Consider the following 21,425-nt stretch of genomic DNA (forward strand, 5'->3'; position numbering starts at 1 on the left):
ATAAGTCATTTTAAAAGCACAATTCAGCCTGGCCAGTGTGGTTCAGTTTGTCAGAGCATCATCCCATGCCCTGGGGGGTGGCAGGATTGGTTCCCGCTCAGGGCACATACCCAGGTGGCGGGTTCGGGGAGCATATAGGAGGTTGATATTTCTGTCTCACATCAATGCTTCTCACTCCCTCTCCCTTCTCTACAATCAGTAAAAACATACCCCCAGGTAAGAATTAAAAACGAAGTTCCCGCAGGTGCTGAGGCTGGTTTGGGCAGGTGTGTTTCCATGCCTGCCAGTGCTAACGTGGTCAGGACCAGACTGAGCTTTTCAGGGTAGAAAACAAGCCAGGGGTGTCTGTGCGACCGGAGGGCCTCCCGAGGACCACTCGGTCAGCAAGAACTTAAGACGCAGAGCCTGGGGCGGGACAGCGATGCAGGAGAATCAGACTTCAGCCAACAGAACCCCTCCTGCTGTCACCTGCAATCCTTTGCCCTCAGCCTCTCACACCTGGTAGCTCCTGCTCTAGGCGGGAGAGATGTGAGATCTGCATGCCACGGGTAGGATGGTGGGGAGGGAGGAAAGCAGGTGAGTGGGTCAGCTCAACCATCACCAAGTCCAGGACACCACCCAGTGTCTGAGGCTGAGGCTGCCTCACTGTGACAGCACCTACTCAGTGGGGAACCTGCCCATTGGGAGGAGCCTCTGAATCTCTGTTACAAGTACAACTCTCTTTCCCACCTGGACACGGCAGGCTGGGCAGTATTTACTTCCAAACTTGTCTCTAGAAACCCCTCTTCCTCAGGCTGGTCAGGAAAACCTAGAAACGCAAACAGCATGGTGGGGAAGAAAGAGTGGAAGGGCCGGGCCGTGTGGATGGACTCACTAGCTCGGGCGACCGGAAAGACTTCTATGTGGGGCTGGTCAGGCTCCACACTCCTCCCAAACACGCTCAGGATGCCCGGGGGTGATGGCTACATGGCTGCAGCCTCTAATCCACCTCGGCGCCAGGAGCCTGGAAATGCTTGCTCTCAGACCAAAACCAAGAGGATGTTCCAGAGCTTGGCTAAGGCACCGTATACCAACGGCCCCCTGTGCCTGAGGGCAACTCTAACAGGAGGCAAACTTTCCATCTGCCAAGTCGCTGTGCTATAAGCTAAAGGATGGGAACCGACCCTTGGGGGCCACACGAGCTGTTATGTGCACGGGAAGCTCTGTGTCTGCTGTATCGCCGAAGGCAGGAGGCTCACTTACACTTATAGAACTGCTGAGCTGTTTCACCTTCTGCTCTAGCTGTTCTCGTTCCTGCTTTAAATCTGAACTCCATTTAAGTAACTTCTGTTTCTCTTCTTCTTTAGCTGGAAAAAAAGAACTGTTTTTAACAATACATTCTTTGAAAAGGCCAGTGTTCAGAATGTTTGCCAAGGAAGATCTTCTCCCCAAAGTTCCCGGAGCCCCAGTCGGTGCACAGGACTCCCCTTCCCCCTTTCCGTGCACAGGCATGCTGAGAGGAGCGCCAGGGGCTTCAGCCTGGCTTCATAGGAACGAGATCTACTTCCCATTCTTCCTCCCAAGAAAGTGCTACACAATCTTCCACTTCATTCACTAGCAGCTTTTCATTTTTAACGTTAAATTTCCTTTTTAAAACAAAGCAAATCCTTCCTTCAGTACTTTTTTTTTAAACAAGGGAAGATTACACAAGAGAGTGCATGGTAACTCTTTACCTGCTTTGTAGGCGATATAGGAATGAACAATTGCTAAAGTTCCAGGCCATGGAATTGCTTCTTCTTTCTTTAGCATCTGAAAAGATTTTTAGAATTTTACCTTGAGAAGGAGGTATAAATACACGTCCCCTGTGTAAGGACTAGCAAGGGTGCCTGTAGCTACGGGCAGATAAAAATCCAGGAGGAATTATGAGGGCAGTGTTGCGAAATGCTGCTCTACATTTTCTGGACTGTAAAGTTCCAGATATCAGCCCGAGAGAATGAGATACAAAGCAAGGACACCAAGCCACTGAGCCCTGAATGAGAGAGAGGCTGGACCCTCCTATCATTTCATCTGTGTCACAGGCTCCTGATGACTCCCACAGGCAGAACCACCAGCGTAAGCGGCAGGCTGGCACTGACTGCAGCCACGGGCGGCCTGTCTTAGTTTTAGCTCCATGCCCCTGAGAGGCAGCCTGGCCAAGGAAATGAAGTCTCAGCTCTGATACCACATGCAATCTAGACCCCATGTGGTAAATGATCAGAGGGTTACAAAGCAACAACTGGAAGAGAACAAGGAGAGAACTGTCCCTATAACTATTATACATCAGGCGACAGTAGCAAGAAGACCAAGATTAAAAGGGGAAAACCAGAATTCTCTCAGATCAGAATCCAAAGACCTGAGCAGGATCCCATTGTCTGCTGAGTACTGACCTTATTTGTTTGTTATTTATACTTTGCCTGCTTCTAAAAAAGCGACACGAGACCGCTTACAATAAAAACATTAAGATACATGGATAGGCGAGAAAAAAAATCAGAAACTAAGCAGAGAAGGAGGGAAAAGCTAACCATACAGTCATGTGCTGTACAATGCTTTGATCAGTGATCGACCACATATATTATGTGGGCCCATAAGATTATAATGGAGCCAAAAAATTCCTATGGCCTAGTAACATCATAGAATACATGTGTTCGTGGTGCTGCTGGTGTGGCAAACCGATTGCACTGCCAGTCACACAAAGTATCACATACAGTATGCACAATACATAGTACTTGATAATAACAGACAACTATACTACTGATATGTATTTGCTATGCTATATATTTTTACTTTAAAGTATACAGTGCTATTTATTAAAAACAAGAAGTTTGTTGTACAGCGATATTCTGTGCTATGCTGGCTACAGCCTCATATGTCTCATGTTAACTGTGTCTCTTGATTGCATCATTTTCTCCTGTGCTTGACTTAATCTCACGTTGTTTGTACAGTAATGAGACACAGAGTCTTGTAGCCCAGGAGCAATAGGCTAGACGTAGGTGTGCAGCAGGTTACCATCGAGGTGTGTGTAAGTGTGCTCTGTGATGCTCTTGCAAGGACAAAATCACCCAATGACACATTTTTCAGGCTGTATCCTATTGTTAAGTAGTGCATGATTTTGTGCTTGCCTTTCAAGCCCATGAAATATTGATACCACTGTAGTTAGTTCTCTGATCCTGATGACAACACAGGTTAAAAGTGAAACTGCTATTATTTGAATGAAACAACTGACTGAATACTTTCATTTAAGAAAGTACTGGCTAGTGTCTCAGTGGTCAGAGTGCTGGCCTAGGCACTGATAGGTTGTAGGTTTGATTCCCTGTACCTGGGTTGCGGTTTGCTTCTTACCCCTGGTTGGGGCATGTGTAGGAGGCAACCAGTCAATGTGTCTCTCTCACATCAATGTTTCTCTCTCTCCCCCTCTCCTACCCTTCCACTATCTCTGAAAAGCAATGGAAAAAATATCCTCAGGTGAGGATTAACAAAAACAAGCAAACAAAAAAGAATTTTATTTTCAATATAGAGTTTCAAAAACATATACTAGGTTTGTATCCATCTTAGAGAATGAGGCAGAAAGTCTTATGGACTTTTAGGGTCAAGGTAATAAGCCATTTCAAATAAAGGGAATCAATCAGGGTCTCTCCACCAACACACTGAGTCACCGCCTCATGAATACGACAGAACGTCTCTGAGGGGAGGGATGCTGGTGGGAGAGAGCCGTTCTGTGAACAGGGCTCACGTGGCTTGAGACTGCCATTCCCCCAGATCAGAGGGGAAAGAAAGACCCGACCACGTTGTTTTGCTCCTCCTTGGCCCCGCCCTATGTCTGCCCCATGCCCCCTACCTGGTCCTGACATCTGGGACAGATCCACATGCCCTTGGGAATTGTTTTCAGAGGAGGGTCTAAGCAGTCCAGATGATACACACGGGAACACGTGTCACACATCAGCAACTGACCACTTTTTCTGCAAACGCTGCAAAAATCCTCATGGATATCACCCTAAGAAATTGAGAAGAGAGGTAAGAGAAAGGACAAAAGGTAAAATGTGAATGTTAACATGCACATTCTGGATACATATACATGTGTTAGGACAATCAGCTGTGCTCCACTGAACATGTTACAAGAGTATGCAAGAAAAGTAGCAATGGCACAAGCCCCCACCTGCCCCATACAGCTGAGGTTCCCTGGGCAGGGGCAGTATTCTCAGTTTTAAAGCAGACTTCACAGGAAAGTTCTGTAGTCGTCTAGGCCAACATTAACTTTAGGGGTGATAGCTCAGCATTTGTTATATTTTGGTAGAGTCTAATCCACAAATCAGAAAGCCTGATGACATTGAAACCCATCCATCAAAGTGTTCTGAAACCAAAGATACAAACAATTCTCATTAACTATCATTTTTGGGGAAACTTCAGAAGGGTTGGGAAAGACAACAGGTAAGAATGGAATTTTACTAAACACTTTGCCTCCTCAGGGAGAACAGATAATAGTGAAAGTTCAAATGGGAAAAGACTAAGTCAGGAACCAATTAAACTGGTTAAACTGAGCTTTCTAATATAAAGACTTTAAAAGCCAAAGCAACAGCTGACAATGTTCTCCAGCATTTGGCATTTGCTGTTCAATGGACCCTTCTATTCTGGAGGCTGTATTCCTCCCTGTAAAACACTTCGTCAGGTGAGGTGAGAAGGGCCCTCTGTGCCCTCTCCCGCCATCAGTGAGTTCTGTGAACAGAAGGCACCATAAAAAAAAAAAAAAAAGCAGACTTCCTTAAAACGTGGAGAGGAGAACAGGGCGGGGACACACACACACACACACACACACACACACACACATTCAAGAGGTATTTTTCAGCAAGTGAATCCCTGACCCACTCTCTGAATAGGACTATGCCTCTGAGCGGACCCAGGAAGGCTGAGGGACGTCAGAGGGAGCCAGCAAAGGCAGTGCCCGGCCTGGGCCGGACCTTTCCTGCCAACGTGTTGTTTTAGGTTTCTAGACTGTTTTGCCAAAAGGCTGAACTCAGAACTTGTGCACAGGAAGCAGTGACACAGGAGCAGGCCTTCCTCCCATGATAAACCCCCACCACCTGGGAAGAGCCTTTCTTCCCAGGCCTGCGTTTCCCTAGGAAGGGAGCTTTCTCTGCCATTCACCAGGCTCCCCAGCAGCTAGAAGATGCTGGAAAGTTATATGATAATTAGTGTGGGTGGGTTTTAACCTTTCTGAGTAAGAAAATGTCACCTCTGAGCCATAGAAAAGAAATCCAGAAATGTGCAAAAATACTACATGAGAATGCCCGACAGTTCAGCTTCCAGGCACTGGAAGAGGCAAGTCTCACCCCTTGGTTACTGTGACTTTCTTTTAATTCTTAGAATCGGGCTGAGAGTGCTCTTCTCTAGAGAGTTAGTTTTTCTTAAAACTCAGCCCCATGTTATAAGTCTGCATTTTTATGAAGTTTATACAAATTTTAGAACTTCAGAGAGTCTTTACATGAACCACAGATAGAATTAGCAGCGATGAAGTATATGAGACAAACTGCACATTTTATTCAGAGGTATTTGTTGGGTAAAGAATTCTGCTCACTTTCCTCTTCTCCTGAATAAGGAGAACATCAAGAAGTGGAAGGTGGAGAGTACATATAAAATAAAACTTAAATAATTTATTTCAGTTACTAAAAGAGAAAAAAATTGTATCCTCTTTATATAGCCCATAAAGTAGCTCCTCATCTTTTGGTGTCAGGACCCCATTACACTCTTTTTGTTGTTGTTGTTAACTTCTCACCCAAGGATATTTTTTCCATTAATTTTTAGAGAAAGTGGAAGGGAAGGGGGTGGGGGAGAAGGAAGAGAAAGAGAGAGAGAAACATTGATGTGATAGAGACACACTGATTGGTTGCCTCCTGTATGCGCCCCAACTGGGGGCCAGGGATCCAACCTGCAACTCAGGTACGTGCCTCTGACTGAGAATTGAACCCACAACCCTTGAGTGTATGTGCTGACACTTTAATCACTGAGACACATCGGTCAGGGCCCCATTACACTCTTAAAATTACTAAAGACCTCAAAGAGCTTTTGTTTATGGGAGTTAGATACACTGATATTTACTTATAAAGTTTTAAAACATTTTAGTTTTGAAATAATTATAGAATCCGGGAAGTTACAAAAATATGTATTGGAAAATTTTAAACCCCAGAACACACAGGCACTGCCCATTAGCCATCAGAGTGATGACATCATCATGTCATGTAATATCTGGGAAACTCCACTGTTCATGCTTGAGAGAATGAGAATGAAACTGGAAGAGTGTTTGAATATGATCATGAAAATAGTTTTGATTTTATGGACCCCCCGGAAAGAGACTCAGGGACCCCCAGGCCATACTGAGTACCACTACCCAGAGAAATGAATATGAAATGTGAGTCATGTGTTTCACCCACACAGAATTGGTTCTCTGCTTAAGCAGAAAGGCAGGTCCACGAAGGTGCTGCACCAGGTCAGAAAGCTTAGGCTCTGGCGAAGGCCGAATAATTACCATAAACGAAATGGGAAGGTAAAAGAAGTCTGACCCATAATTCTTTGCTAAGGGCTGAGGCCTAGGGTTTTTTTTGTTTTTTTTTTAAACCTGGTTTTATCAATGGCAACTTCAACATTTGTTAAAGAAATTGTATAATTATGTCAACTCATCTTCCCTTCTCATAAAAGTGATGACAGTGGCAACATCCTGAGGATCAGCACCCAGCCGTGCTTTGTACCAAGTCCTTCTAGATGGTATTGATCTTCAGGAAATGCCTGCCTCTCAGTTCTTACTATTTAATTAATGTTATTGGGGTTTATGCCACCCAGAAGCTAATATCCAGAGCCCTGTGTGTTGATTTTAATAACTGCCACTGTTGAGATACTGTAAAAGTAGAAGTCAATTATCTTTTTAGAAAAACTCATTCTACTAAGTCTAACCTAGGAAGTTATCAACATTATTTAGTGGTTTTATAAAAGCTTCCTTTTACCTTTAGATTTCTAAGAAGAACAGTGTTTATATTTTGACATAAAACCTGGCAGAAGCTTTTAGTTTGTGATTAGAGCTGAGTGGATCCTTTCAAGAAAATCATTTCATAAACCCCCTCAGCCCAAAGCCAAAAAATAAAAACAACACTGTTTAAGAAAGAGACTCATCCAGAACCACAGAATGCCTGGGGGACAGCCCCACCAAGAGCTGTCCATCCCTGGGCAATGCTTTAACTTCAAAAAAGTTGAGACAATTATTGCTGTCACCCAACAAGGTTACCACAGCGACTCCTGGTGTAGTTAACAGGAGAGGCAGAAAACCCAATCAATGACTCCTGCCAAAGGAAAGCTGGACAAAAGACTGAGTCTTGACAGCAAGGCTGGGTCTGAGGCCACCAGCTATGCTCACGGAAGGACGCCCATCAGAGCACAGAACTCCTCCATGACCTGGTCCTCCACAGATGACACCCCTCTGTTGTTTATGGAAGTTTAACTCAGGATGTGCAGACGGTTTTCTTTTGCTCTTTGGAGAGGGGCAGGCTTTAGACTACTAAGAGCCTGTAATTAAAGGGATAATGTACCTGAAGGTGAGCCTAAAGCCAAGCTCTGTCATTCACAAGAGAGAGGAGACATGCCAAACCAGCTTCTCCTCCAGTCTCCTAGCTGTTTGGGCCAAAATCTTTGGATTCACCTTTGACTGTTCTTTTTCTCCTTACCCCATCATCCAATTCTGCTGGCTTTTCATTCAAAAAGATGCAGACTCAATGACTCTCCTCCATCTCTATTTCTACCTATTATATTTGGCCAAGCTACCATTGGCTCCTGCAACAGCCTCCTCACTGGTCTCCCTGCTCCTGTCCTATCTTCCCACAGTCTTGTCTCCATATTTCACACACATCGGCCCTTTTAAAATCCCAATCAATTTTGCAAACACCTTTGAATAATAACTGCAGGCAAGAACCAGCAAAGGATGCTAAAACCACTGGGTAGCAGTTTGTTGGGAACTGGATATTTACAGACCCAAAGCTGAGGAAACAGGTGTCTGTACAAGTGGAGACATTTGATGGGCTCTATTTTAAGAGAGGAGCGTTAACATCCCCAACAAGGGGACAGACTGACAACACGTGCCTCCTGCTGTGAAGCACTGAGGACTCATTGCCACTTATTTAGTGTTCCTACAAAAATGCAACCTCCAATCTGTTCCTGAGGAAACAATCAGATCATCCAAATGGAGGACACCCTACATAGCAACTGGCCTATCTTCCTAAAAATATCAATGCCATGAAAGACAAAGAAAAGACGAGAAACTGGTCCAGAGTACGGAGCCTAAAGAGACAATAAATGTCAAGAGTGATCTTGAATTGGATCCTGAAGCAGAAAAACGTAAGTGCCACTAAGGCAATAATTGAGACAAATTGAGAAAGCTGAATATAAACTGTATATTGTATAATAACATTTTATCAATATTAAATTTCCTCTCTTTGATAACTGTAGTGTGGCTATATCAGAGAATATCTTTATTCTTAGGAGATATAAACCAAAGTATTTGGGGGTGAAGATTAATGATGCTTGCAATTTCCTTACTAGAGAAGAAGAAAGAAGAAAGAAGGAAGAAGGAAGAAGAAGGAAGAAGGAAGAAGGAAGAAGGAAGAAGGAAGAAGGAAGAAGGAAGAAGGAAGAAGGAAGAAGGAAGAAGAAGAAGGAGAAGGAGAAGAAGAAGGAGAAGAAGAAGAAGAAGAAGAAGAAGTATGGTCCTGACAGAGTGACTCAGTTGGTCAGAATGCCCTCACATACCCCGAAAGGTTGTGGGTTTGATTCCGGGTCAGAGCACATACCTAGGTCAGGGGATCGATCCCTTCTCAGGACGCGTACGGGGGCAACTGATCAAAGTTTCTCACCTCTCCCCCTCTCTAAACAAGCATATCCTTGGTTAAGGATTTAAAAAAAGTTTGTGTGCATGAATGTGTGTGTGTGTGTGTGTGTGTGTGTGTGTATATATATATGTATGTGTGTACATGTGTGTATGTATAAGTGTATGTATATGTGTGTGTAGGAGAGAGAAGCATATGTGGCAAAATGGTAACAAAATGGTAACAACTGGTCAATCTACAATAGGTGAAGGGTATACATTTGTTCCTTGTATTGTCACTGTAACTTTCCTGTAGGTTTGAAAATTTCAAAATAAAAAGTCAAAAAACCTCTAGCAGCCTCCTATTTCACTTAGAGGAAAGCCGCAGGCTCTGCCGCCTCTGGCCCTCAGCTCCACCACTCACACTGCTCACTGCCCAGCATCTTGGCCCCTTTTCTTGGTGCGTTTACATTTCTACCCCAGGGCTTTCGGAGTGCTCTTCCCCCACCCCCTCAGCATCTTCATAAAAGAGCAACTTCCTGCTATACCCCTTGCCTGTCCCACTTTCCCACAGCATTATCACTCCCTGGCACATATGTTCCTCTGTGCATCACCTGCCTCCCACCTGCAACATGAGCTCCATGAGGACCAGGAGCTGGTTTTGCTCCTGTTCAGTCCCAGCCTCAGAGCAGTGCTTGCTCAGCAGAGAAGTGCTCAGTATTTGCTGAGTGAATTCATTGCTGTGGAAATGCTCATTTAAAAACGCAGGGTACTGGTGACACTCCTACAGTTGCTGGGTGAAGAACTACTGAGTATTTGACACTCTTTCTGGAACCTATTTCTAGCCAACTCTGCTGAATACAGCTTGCTCTATGGCAAAGTTTCCACTTCTTGAATTCCACCCGAAGTGGGCCACACTGCTAAGGGAACGTCCACCTCGCTCGCCTCCCCACCTCCAGAACGCTGACGACGGAAGCCTGCACACCGCGCAGGGACGTGAGCTGCCTTCCCACCCCCCCCTTCCTGAGGACTCCCTCACGGCACAGCAAATGCAGCCTCTGGAAACCGCTAAGCCTCCTGACATAGTCAGCACGAGTCCCAAGGGCACAGCAGGACCTGGGCCCCAGCAGAGCTGCCTTCCGGCACAGTGTCCTGTCGGGGGCCCTGCTTTCCCGGGTTAGTCAGGGTGATGCCGCTGGAGGAGACAACACAGGACAAGGTTTCCCCAGGGAGGCTCTCAGAGACAGTGAGCTTCTCCCACGTTACTTACGTCTGTGGAGGTGGGGCTGGGCAGGGACACAGGCTGAACAGGTGCAGGGAAAGTGAATGTGGTCTCTGTCTTTTCATTTTCAGGGGAGTCAGGATGACTGGATGGGGGGGATGTTGGGGTAAGGGCTCCAAACCCCAGCACTGCACTGTATTTTGGAGGACGACCTATATGCCAAGAGAAGGGAACAAAAGGGGAAAAAGGGGGGGGGGGAGAAGAGAGGGGGAAAATGATCTTACATACCTTTGGCCAGTGTTCCTCATTGGCTAGCATGGAAAAGGAAGTGAGGTAGCAGACAGAAGGTTAATTACAACAGTCCCAAAGAGAGGAAGAGAAGCTAAGATTTAAATGTCATTAGAAACTGCCTGAGTCTCAAAAGAAGGGAGGAGAAGAGAGAGCGTGCAGAACGACAGAGACGTTGGGTCGTGTAAAGGGCCTTGCCAGGGGCAGGTAGCAGTGAGGCTCCTGGGCTGTGACCACCTGACTTCTCAGGCGAGAACCAGAGCTTACAGGCAGCCAAGGCCAGAAATACCCATTTACTTTACTCTCCCGTATCTTCTGCACGTTGTTCTCTAATGTTTCTCTGCAACCATCATTCTTACTATATTAATGGTTCTCAGCTCCTACAATGGACTTATTCAGGATTTCTGCTTTTCTGTTCTCGCCTGCCTATATTTTGGTTATTTCACTGCTTATAAGGGTGGAGCAAAGTGAAGCTAGGAGACTAAGTTCAAGTTAACTACTCTTACCCTTTACTGCTAGAGCTAGTGAGAGAGATGTTCAAGGGGTAGCTGGAACCCAAGAGCTAAAAACATGTCCTGAGTTTAAATATGAATGGAAGTAGGTCAGAACTCAGGTGTTCTCCCTAGTTGAGTGAGATCTGTCTCCCCACTTTCTACCACATTCATGTGTCTCAGGACTGGGCTGATACAGTCTCAGGAAGGCCGCCATCAGCAACACTGCTAACTGAGAGGCCTGACATGAGCAAGAGCATTCTGCATCACACCTCATGCTACAGCGGATCATAAATGAGCCGTGCGGGTGTGGCAAGTCCAGGCCAACCACTCCTGCTTGACATGTCTAAGTCAGAGCCACACTCCTAAGCTGTGGGTGAACAAAGTGGATGCCTAGACCACCATAGGGGATAAAACAGCCAGAGGGGTACACAGCTGTGTACGATCACTGGTAATGGCACGCAGAATCGTGACTTTGCCAACAGTTACAATTTATATCAAAACCATGCACAGGAATGCTAACTCTGTCAGACATACACAAACATGACTATGTGTGTCAGACTGGGGGAGTCTGCAGTCCAAAGACAGGTCATATGGTGTGTCTTCCTGGGGGGGGTCAGTGCTGCGGGGAGAAGTGGGAGATGAATGCTCTTTGTTTACCCACGGAAGCATATCTTAGGCTTGTCGACGCAGGCTTTCATCCTCTGACCTTGGCAAGAGATGCCAAGGTCTTTCTGGCTCATTTAACCCCTTTTCTTTTAGCAGATACAGCCCACCAGCAGGCCAATTAACTGTGGCTTCTGGCTGAGGGCTCATTTCTGGGAATTGTGTAAAAGGTCACTAAAAATTGCTAAAAACAAAAAATAATCCACGAGACTGATAACTGTGGCCCAGGAACTGATATGAAGCAATGGCTTTGGGTTTCTCATCTAAATATTTTTGACCACTTGAAGGACGGGACTGATGCAGCATGAGAACGGGTCACTCAGGGTGGCTACGCTAGCTCTTTGCGGGCAGAGGTGGTAGTGGTGTGGCTGCGGCCTCCCTGAGGCAGACAAAGGGTCAGGACGACCTCCTAAGCTTCCCGCAGCTCTGAGATTGTGTGTGCCGACGCAGAAATTAGTATGCTGCTCCACTCACTCCGCAACCTTTCTAGCCTGGAACTATAATTCAGGGACACATTATCATGTAGAGAAAGGGACCTTGGGATATATTACTGACATCAAAGAACAATTTCAGAACCTTGTTTATGAGCTCCTACTCCGAGCTATTAAGCCCTATTTAGACTCGCACGGTGAGGCTGCTGCGGCTGTCGTGCCTCGGCCCTAAGAGGCGGTGCAGTGCCTGCCCTGGGGAGGTCTAAAACACGGGGAGGAAGCTCTTTAAGAATTTCTGCTTTCGAAAGCCTGCTTGACAGTGACCTTTTCTTCTCACAGAGCCTACATTTCCAGTGTGGCTACTTCTCCCTTTCCTGGAAAGCCCGCAGCACACGAAAACTTAAGTGAGGCTCCGGTTTCTCCTGCAGAGGGATGACTCAGACACGACTCAGAGCACCTTGGCAACAGCGGGCTCTGTGCTGCTCAGTGACGCTAAACTGCTTCCTTTTGCGTGGTGTTTTGTTCACTGTGCTATGCTCAGGGACAGCTGGTGGGCCGGGGGGCAGAAATGCTGCCTGAAGCCATTCCCCAGAGGCAGCTTTGCTGGAATCCCAGGAAAGGCAGCTTTCGACTCAGCATACACAACTCTAATAGGAAATCTCACTCTCTTTCTCTCCCTTCTCAGAGAACAACAACAACAAAACTATTTTCTAGGGGGAAGGGGAGAAACACAACACAGAAAGCAAAGGCAAGAGGCAAGGGAGAGATATAAACAGGTGCTCACCTCTCTTCCGGGTCCCAGGGTGCATTGTACTGTTCAGGTAGGTGACTGCACTCTTCTTACGCTTTGAGGATTGAGGAGGGAAATGGGATGGTTGAATAGCATGGTTACTAATAATGCTGGCAAAAAGCTAAAGACCAAGCACAGCATGCCTGTCAACATGCCAACTAGTTAGTGCCAGTCACCCCCAGGTATCAGTGCTAACGTGTTTTGTTACATATATTCCAGGGAGGCCTGCCTCTGACAGTTGACAGTTGCGTTGAAGCCAGGGTGAGTTACATTTTTAAGGACGGTTTCTATCTGTTCAAATGTAGGCAAAAAACTAAGGGGAAAGCAATGAATAATAAAAATGAAATGATGGGATCAGCCTGAGAAAAATCATCGCTTTACAAAGCTGCACAAGTACAACCCGTTTTCCACCGGGAGGTGCTGACTATGTTGTAAGCGAAGTGAACGGTGAGGGAAGTGAACGGTGAGGGAAGGGCCCGCTCGGGCCAGGAGTACCTCAGGCTCAAAGACCGCTCCGCTGTACACGGGGTTTGCCGTTGTTCTTCGTTTTCGCTCTTGCCTCTTACTTTGGATTTCTTGGGAAAGCAAAAGGTTTACATTAGAAGACAGGTATGGGGAACCTCAACAACTTGACTTCATTGCTTTTCCCAGACAAATCAGAGCTGGGGCCAGCCTCTTTGTTTCACTGCAGCCTCAGCAGAGGCAAGCACATGGCTGGGAGCACGCATGCAGGACGCCTACTCTCACCCCTCGGAGAGCAAGACCTCGCCGTCCCCGGGGAGGCTCTGTGACCGCGTGCTTGGTGGCAGACAACGCTTGTGAACAGGCTGTCCTGGTTTATTTTTAGATCACTGTGACCTAGGTGTGGATGAACTTTATCCACAGACTGAGATTGAGCAACCGTAGTTCACCATTCTTTAATTAAGTAACCAACACAGATGTAGCTTTGCAACTGTTCTTAAGATTCTAGTAGCCAAGAGTACTGTAGAGTACAAAGTCAGAGGGGCATTTGCTACTTCATGCTGGTGGGGAGAAAGTTCCCTAAGTGAGCGGAAGTCACCAGTCACCTTAACAGAGGCAACGGGGTGGTCTGCCCAGGACAGTAGTGTGGATACAAAGCGAAAGGAAGGGGAGGGCTAAACAGCAGCCAATTTGACTCTAAAGGAAACAAAGTCCACACGGACTACATGATACTCTATCTGTTTTCAGTTTTCTTTTCTCCCAATAAAACGCCAATGTCAAGAACTAAGCTCTGGGCCAGAAGCAAGGCAACCTTATGAACATCTTCTCTTACCTTCTAGATGGTCGTGTGTTACCAATCCTAGAGACACCATGAAGGCAAGTTTCTGTGCCAGAGAAACAAAAGATGAACATGCTTCAGTCTGGGTTCTCACAAAGCCAACAACATGTTCCCAACTAGAATTCTAGAGGAAGGCAGCCCGGTGGGCTGGCGGCCTGAAGGAGGCAGGTTCAGGTGAAAAAGAGCAGGGCGTCCTCCACTCCTAAAAGCTATGAAGTCACTCCACCGCTTCCCTGGCTTACAGGGTCCAAAAGAGAAGGACAAGGGCCTACAGCTTCTGCGTCCTCAGTGGCAGAAATCAGCATTTTGAGTGGCCCAATGTATTTCTTTCATAAAAAAAAAATCATTTTAGAGTTCTGGCCATTGAGGCTCAGTTGGTTACATGTCATCCTGTGCACTGAGAGGTTGCTGGTTCAATTCCCAGCCAAGGCACATGGTAGGGGCATGCAGTGTTTTATTTTCATAGCCCTGTTTCTCTCTATCCCTCTCCCTTCCTCTATCTCAAATAAATAAATAATTTTTTTAAAATCCTCGTAGAGAGAAGAGGATTTCATATTCAAAAAGCAGGCAGAGCCTCCCATACAATAAGCTAAAAATTATAATTAGTTTACTTGTCATGACTAGGCCTAGTTACTTGTCATGTCAAGTCGGGGTTTCTTACATTTTTTGCTACCACTGACTGGACAACGCTAACTCAAAGCTAAATGAATTTTAGGAATGATAGCAGGTGTTCTATTTAATACTATGATTTTTCATTCAAACATGGGCCTAAAAATATGGAGTGATTTTTCTCTGACTAGATTGATTAGGATACTGCACCTCATAGCTGACACATCAGATGCTTAAAGTTGGAGAAAGTAACAAATTGGTGCCTACTTTTCTCTTTGGTTGCATGTGGTCTGGAAAGTATGTCTCCATTTTCTGCTGTACCACTGCATGTGGGCGGTATACATGCCAAAGAATGCATCATCAATTTTTTTTTGCCGATGAATAAAGAATATAATCAATTGCTAGGAGACATCCTACTATAGAATCATTTATACCACAGTTGGGTCTTAAAAAACCCCTGACATTTCATCCTCAACATTAAATACCATGATATTTTGGCCAGATGTGACAGGTTCAGGCTACCCAAGATAGGGTTTTATGAAAATACAGTCATTGAGGCAGACACTGGAGAACAGAAATGCCCTTTACTATTATCTCAGAATCTTAAAGAAATGTTTTTATTTCTTATTCCAAAGTTAGGTGGGCACCTCTCTCTCCATCATCCAGAGTTCTTTGGCAGGAAAAAGCAGTCTTGGACTTACTGCCCATTTTCCACATTGTATATTGAAAGGGCATACATTTTATGGCTGCCAAAAATAACTACATCCTAATTCCCACTATTCCTTCAAAACGCAATCAAGATTGGAAGGCTGTCTAGCAACGTTCTCTGTTAAAGCAGTGTGAGGACTGACATTCAGATGCACTTTCTCTTACTCTGCTGACTGCACCCTTCTTGGCCACTCACGTCCAAACTCATCTCTGCCAGCCTAGACTGAGAGTTCATGAGAGAATTATTAAATTAAAAAAATCCTCTCCTGTGAAACAGATTTTCAGTGATAAAACAAAAAGTTATCAAGAACTTTTGTCTCATCTATGTATCATCACACATGTGCCGAGAACCAGTTTACCTTCTTTATGGCAGTGATTCTGCCCAACCAGAAGGTAAAATGCCTGCTGCTACCTATGATGGCTGGTACCTGCTTGCCTACATCATGCCACTGACATAAGATATCCTTTAATTTCTCTTGATAAGGAAAGTCTGCTAACAGTTTACTCTTTTTTTTTCCCCTCTCTCCAAGTATTATACTTTTTTAAATTTTATGGATGATTTTACAAGTTTTTCAGCAATTTGGTTCAAGTTATTTTATGGATGATTTTACAAGTTTTTCAGCAATTTGGTTCAAGTTTTGGTCCCTCCTTTAATTTATTTCATATCAGAAAGAATTATCATTTATCAAAACCTCCCTGGCTTACCCTAGCTGGTTTGGCTCAGTGGACAGAGTGTTGGCCTGTGGACTGAAGGGTCCCCGGTTTGATTCCGGTCAAGGGTACATGACTGGATTGTGGGCTCGATCCTCAGTAGGGGTTGTGCAGGAGGCAGCCAACCAATGATTCTCTCTCATCATTAATATTTTTTTTCTCTCTTTTCCTCTCCCATCCTCTCTGGAATCAATAAAAATATATTTTAAAAAAGAAAAACCTTTCTGGCTTAATAATTCATAGTTTTGTTTTTCTCAATGACATGATGCTTTGATGGCTTCATGCCACTGTTTGGCAGGGTTTCATCACAGAGAATGCACTGAGCACAGAAGGAAATCACCAGTCTAATAAAATCCAACTATTAAATATTCATCATCAGATCACCTGTCCAAATTTTATTTTATAGCTGCTTATGCTAAGTCACCAAACTTAAAGATTCTCTTGTCTAAGGACATATAAATTCACATTCTATGTTTGTACCAGAGTCTTATTTGCTATTTAAGTTTAGAATTCTATCCTAAGTTGTGGTACAGATGTTACTCTTTTCATCCCTACTTCTATGCTTCAATGAACTACTTTCCAGCTACTGATTCATTTGGGATTTGGGAATCTAGTACAATACACTAGTAATAACAAAAAGCAAATGTGACAACTGTAATCGATAACGTAAACAGACCTTAGCTGAATGACCTGAACAGCCTATAAATGTTGGCTGAGACAAATAAACAGTGATCACTGGAAGTACAATGGGATAGCCTGGAAAACGATCCCCAATCTTACATTTCAAATCTGTGATGTGTACAAAATGCCCTATGCCAGCTCGTGGACACTCACGGCCATACTCTTCATCTGCCCTAGGCCAACCTAACTTGGAAGTAACATTACTGAATAGTGAGAGAGCAAAAGAAAAGGCAAGCAAAGTGTTCAGGAGCACATGTCCCTCCTGATGTGTGAGAGTGAGTCAATCTCTAGACTGAGCCACGCCTGTGGAGAGCTGGACCTACCTGAGGGTTCTCCTCCCGTTTTGGTTTGGGTGCAGCAGGTGGAGTGATGGTGCGGCTCTCTGTTTGTTTCTCATCTGCTTCTGTGTGAGATTTAATTGTCTAGGGGGAAAAAATTAAATGAAAATTCAGAATTCACTTTTTATTAACAGAATGAAAACAAACAGGTTGACTGTAGTCAACAAGGAAGAAAAACATTCTCAAACTGGAAATAGTAATAAAGGAGGTAATAGAGACTTCAGTTTGGAAGAAAAGAAATGTAAAATGTAAGGCCCCAGCTGAAATGGTTAAATTGCGAGACTAGAGTAAATATGGATCTATAATACAACACAACAGTTTAAATTATACAAAAAGAAAAATCCAGGCTTACTTCCTATGTATAAGAATAAAATATAGGCAGCTCTCTCTGATTTTAATGTATTTTAGCATGTAGGGGCAGTTTTTCAAAAGCAAGCCCTCTTGTTACATATGGGTCAAGCTCCAGTCCACAGCATGCCTAAGATCCGAATGATGTAAAAAAACAACAACAAAAAACCTCGTACATGTACACACTTCTATTTCAGAACATTTCTAATTACAACCCAAGAGAGGCTGCAGAGGTGCCCTCACCTGGGATGTTTAAAACCTGTCTGCATCGCCCATTAGGGAGATGCAATTGCCAAGGAAAGGTCATCTCGCCAGAAGCTGACATAGTGATTACCTGCAACCTTGTCTTCCAAATGCATCCATTCACACAAAGAAACACCAGCAGCATTATTATCTTCAGACACAAACGGCAGCTAGCAAATTCGTAGACTGGGCTTGCGTTACAATTCTTACCATGACCCAATGACTAGTTCACTTTCTGAAGCCCTCTATAAACCCTGAAATAATGCTAGCACAGTGGGTGAAAAACTAAACACACACCTAATTTATTTTTTCAAAATTAAAGAAACAGATGCCAATGGTCTTTTTATATGGCAACAATAAGTAATTAAATAAGTGAGAATGAAACTGATTATTGATGAGCGGGAGCCAAATGAAAGACTTCAGTCCTACGGGCAGGATATCAAAAGTTCTCAAGAACCATTATGCTGTAAAACATTTTACACAATCACAAAGGTCTTTCACACTCTTTCTTGGCTACTTTCATATCTTCCTTGATTCTCATATTACTTTGAGAAAGTGTAAGCATCTGTTTCGGGGTACAAATACTGCCTTGTCTCTTATTTCCTCCTCTGTTCTACGCACTTGAGAGCAGGGATTGGTCAACACACTTTTGCACCCTTGGTGCCTAGCACAGTGCGTCACGTAGAGCAGGTGCACTGTAAAGAGACGCTGATCTCCTGTGGGGAGCATGACCCCTAGGAGAATCACTGTCTCCTCTCTCTCACACCTCTCATATTTGAGCCAAAAAGGACACAATGACTCTGTAAAACAAACCCCCAAACACACCTACAAGGGAACACATGGGGAAGCGGTTTATAATGACATTTCAAAGGCTTGGGTGTCCACAGCTCTCTTAATGTGGAAGGACAGAAGTCTGAGGGAGGAGGGAGACAAGAAGGTCAAGTGGAAGGATTGCTGCTCCTATGAATTTCCTGAGGTCACTCACTCCCATCTCTAAGGCTGCAAAAACATGGAGTGGTAATGCCTTCAGGGAAGGACAAACCAATTCCTCTCCACCAAAAATTATCCAGGGTCCAAGCTCTCTCTCTCTCTCACACTGAAGAGTACAAGTATCTCAGAACTGGATTAAAAAACCCCCCAAAAACCCACAAAGAGCTTCCTTGCTGAGCTTGGTAACCAGCAGGACTGTTATGCCAGGTAGCCTACTAAACTAAAACAGCAATGAACTGGAGCCCTCTATTAGGTCAACAAGAAGATAAACCACAGAATTTACCACTAGGAAAGAATGTTTAAAAAAATAATTCATGGCACCTTTCTATGATATTACAACTAAAATTAAAAGCTCTATCAATGTGTAAGGCCAGAACACAAAAAAGATATTTAAGCTCTAATAAGAAAAAGAGCAAGTTAAAAAATTATAATGATTTTTTTTTTTTTTTTTTTTTGCTTTTAAAATATTAGTGTACTCTTAGAAAATATGTGGAGGAATGTAACCTATACTGTTAATAGCAACTTTGGGGAGGGGTAAATTATGGGCAAATTTCACTTTCATAAATTATGGAAAATGCACTTTCTACAACATACATTTCAGGAATGTCTAGATTTTTCTTTTACAATGAATATGTATTTCTTTGTAATCTGAAAAAAGAAATGTAAAATTGAAAAAATTCTTGTCTCCTAAAAATTTCTTTATGAAGAGGTCAAAGAGAAATCATATTTAGCAATCTAAAATAGTGTTTTGAAACCACATCCTTTATAATTCTAAGGGTCCTCTGAGGTATTCTGAGAGCCAACCCTGTACACAAGGCCAGATGACTGTCAAATATGCCTCTACCCAGACTCCTAAGCTTGAGCATTCTACATTCAAGATTTTAATCCTGAAGTTCTGCTGATGGTAAGTTTGTAAACTTCTGACCTAAAATATGTGCAAGTAATTTATTTCTGAATGCCCCTCAAAGCATTTCCTGGGGCTGGAGTAGGCTACCAAAGAATAGAGACATGTTCTCTATTTTGGTATCCAGCCTCTTAGGCCTGCTGCAGTGATGAGCTGCCTGGATAGGAAGCCGGGCACTCTATGCGTAAGGTTCCTGTTCAAGAAGGCAAGGCAGCAGGAGGCCTTCTCATCCTCGCCATCTGGCCAGCCTCTCTGAACCATCAGTCACCCAGAAGCGCAAGATTCAGGATCACCAGAGCCTATGTTCATGTGAATGAGAACCCAAGCCTGAGCAATCAGAAATAGGTCAATGACTTTAAAAGCAACTTCTGAAAGAGGATGCTTTTCTTTGCAAAATTCTTCTTTATCATCACTGGTTTTTCTTTAAATAGAATACAGGGTGACTGCCTATAATCTGTTTTTGTTTTGTTTTTTTTAAAGTCTTTCTGTCATAGAACCCTTAAGTATTTTTGAAGGTTACCTGTATTTCTCTAGCCCCATGGTTGGCAAACTGCGGCTCACGAGCCACATGCGGCTCTTTGGCCCCTTGAGTGTGGCTCTTCCACAAAATACCAAGGTCTGGGTGAGTTATTTTGAAGAAGTGGCGTTAGAAGTTTAAGCTTAAAACATTTGGCTCTCAAAAAAAAAAAAAGTCAATCATTGTACATTTGATATTTGGCTCTGTTGACTAATGAGCTTGCCGACCACTGCTCTGGCCTCATGTTTTTAAGAAAACATCTGTTTTTAGAAATATAAATGAAAGGCTTCAATATTTGAACTAAAAGTCTCTAGAGTTAAAAGAATATCTTTTAGAAATTTTACTTTTTTTTCATTTGATTCTTAATTATCTATAATAACCAGGGGAAAACTTTCAGGTTTATTCTTCCTGACGTTCATAGTCCATCTTTATCTGGATTCTTACTGGGCCAAAACTAATATGGATTTCCTGTTTACCATCTTATCTGTGCCTCCTGACTAAAGGTAGCAGAACCCATTTGTGAATTTCTGCTTCATAACCAGCAGGGGGAGCTCATTCACACAGGACTATGAATCCATCTATAAGGGGATAATGGAAAAAGCAACCCAACTTTCTTCAGTAATAATGGCCCTTTTGCATTTTATTTATTTATTTTTAATTTTTTTTATTGATTAAGGTATCACATATTTGTCCTCAACCCCCCATTCCAATCCCCCACCACCCTATTGTCCTTGACCACTGGTTAGGCTCATATGTATGCACACAAGTCCTTTGGTTGATCTCTCCCTTTTATCCCCACCCTCCCTTTGAGGTCCAACAGTCTGACCTATGGCTCCTTACCTTTTGCATTTTAAATAAATTATCACATGATAAGCAACAGGTCATTGATAAAGGTGCTGAGGTAAAGAGCCCTTGAGAAAATATAGAGATAGCCTAACCTCAATGGCAAGGCTAATGCCCAGAGCAGGTGCATACTCTTGCCTGTACCTGTTTTTCAAGGCTTGGCTTGCTAAGCTGTACAGTCTGAGGTCCAGCCAGTCTGGTCCCTGGAGTAGCTATCACAATGCTGGTGAGCTGGGCCATAGGGAACGTTTTGGCTATGGTTGCAGTCTGCCCATTGACGACACGGACGGGATGGATGGAATTTTGGGAGGTAGGGAGGGTTGTGGGGGTAAACTTGGTCAGCATAACAGGCCTCTGGATAAGTTGAGGAGCTGCAAGCATAGGGGGAGGTGCTGGAGCAATAGGAATGTTATTCTGGGCCACAGGCTTGGGTCGAACCTATGGGGAAAGAGAGAAAAATTACCATATTACTTACTAGAAGCAATTATCAG

The 21,425-nt window shown here is 44.0% G+C and overlaps 1 protein-coding gene across 36 annotated transcripts in view; it reads right to left on the reverse strand.

Moving 5' to 3' along the window:
• PHF21A (PHD finger protein 21A) overlaps window positions 1–21,425 on the reverse strand; it is a 160,413-nt gene that overhangs the window by 1,916 nt on the left and 137,072 nt on the right. For 26 of the 36 annotated variants that reach the window (XM_045577859.1, XM_045577860.1, XM_036426407.2 and 23 more), the window contains 9 exons: window positions 21,079–21,372; window positions 17,075–17,173; window positions 14,037–14,088; window positions 13,238–13,317; window positions 12,737–12,797; window positions 10,125–10,288; window positions 3,854–4,009; window positions 1,713–1,788; window positions 1,243–1,346 (listed from right to left, as the gene is read on the reverse strand). In XM_045577859.1, coding sequence (XP_045433815.1) covers window positions 1,243–1,346; window positions 1,713–1,788; window positions 3,854–4,009; window positions 10,125–10,288; window positions 12,737–12,797; window positions 13,238–13,317; window positions 14,037–14,088; window positions 17,075–17,173; window positions 21,079–21,372 — 1,086 coding nt within the window. Of the gene's footprint in view, window positions 1–729; window positions 809–1,242; window positions 1,347–1,712; window positions 1,789–3,853; window positions 4,010–10,124; window positions 10,388–12,736; window positions 12,798–13,237; window positions 13,318–14,036; window positions 14,089–17,074; window positions 17,174–21,078; window positions 21,373–21,425 lie in introns of all 36 variants that reach the window. The other 10 variants (XM_036426412.2, XM_036426416.2, XM_036426410.2 and 7 more) reach the window with 4 other exon arrangements.

The sequence above is a fragment of the Pipistrellus kuhlii genome, unplaced genomic scaffold (genome assembly GCF_014108245.1).
Source record: "Pipistrellus kuhlii isolate mPipKuh1 unplaced genomic scaffold, mPipKuh1.p scaffold_m20_p_9, whole genome shotgun sequence".
In the NCBI taxonomy this organism is placed as follows: domain Eukaryota; kingdom Metazoa; phylum Chordata; class Mammalia; order Chiroptera; family Vespertilionidae; genus Pipistrellus; species Pipistrellus kuhlii.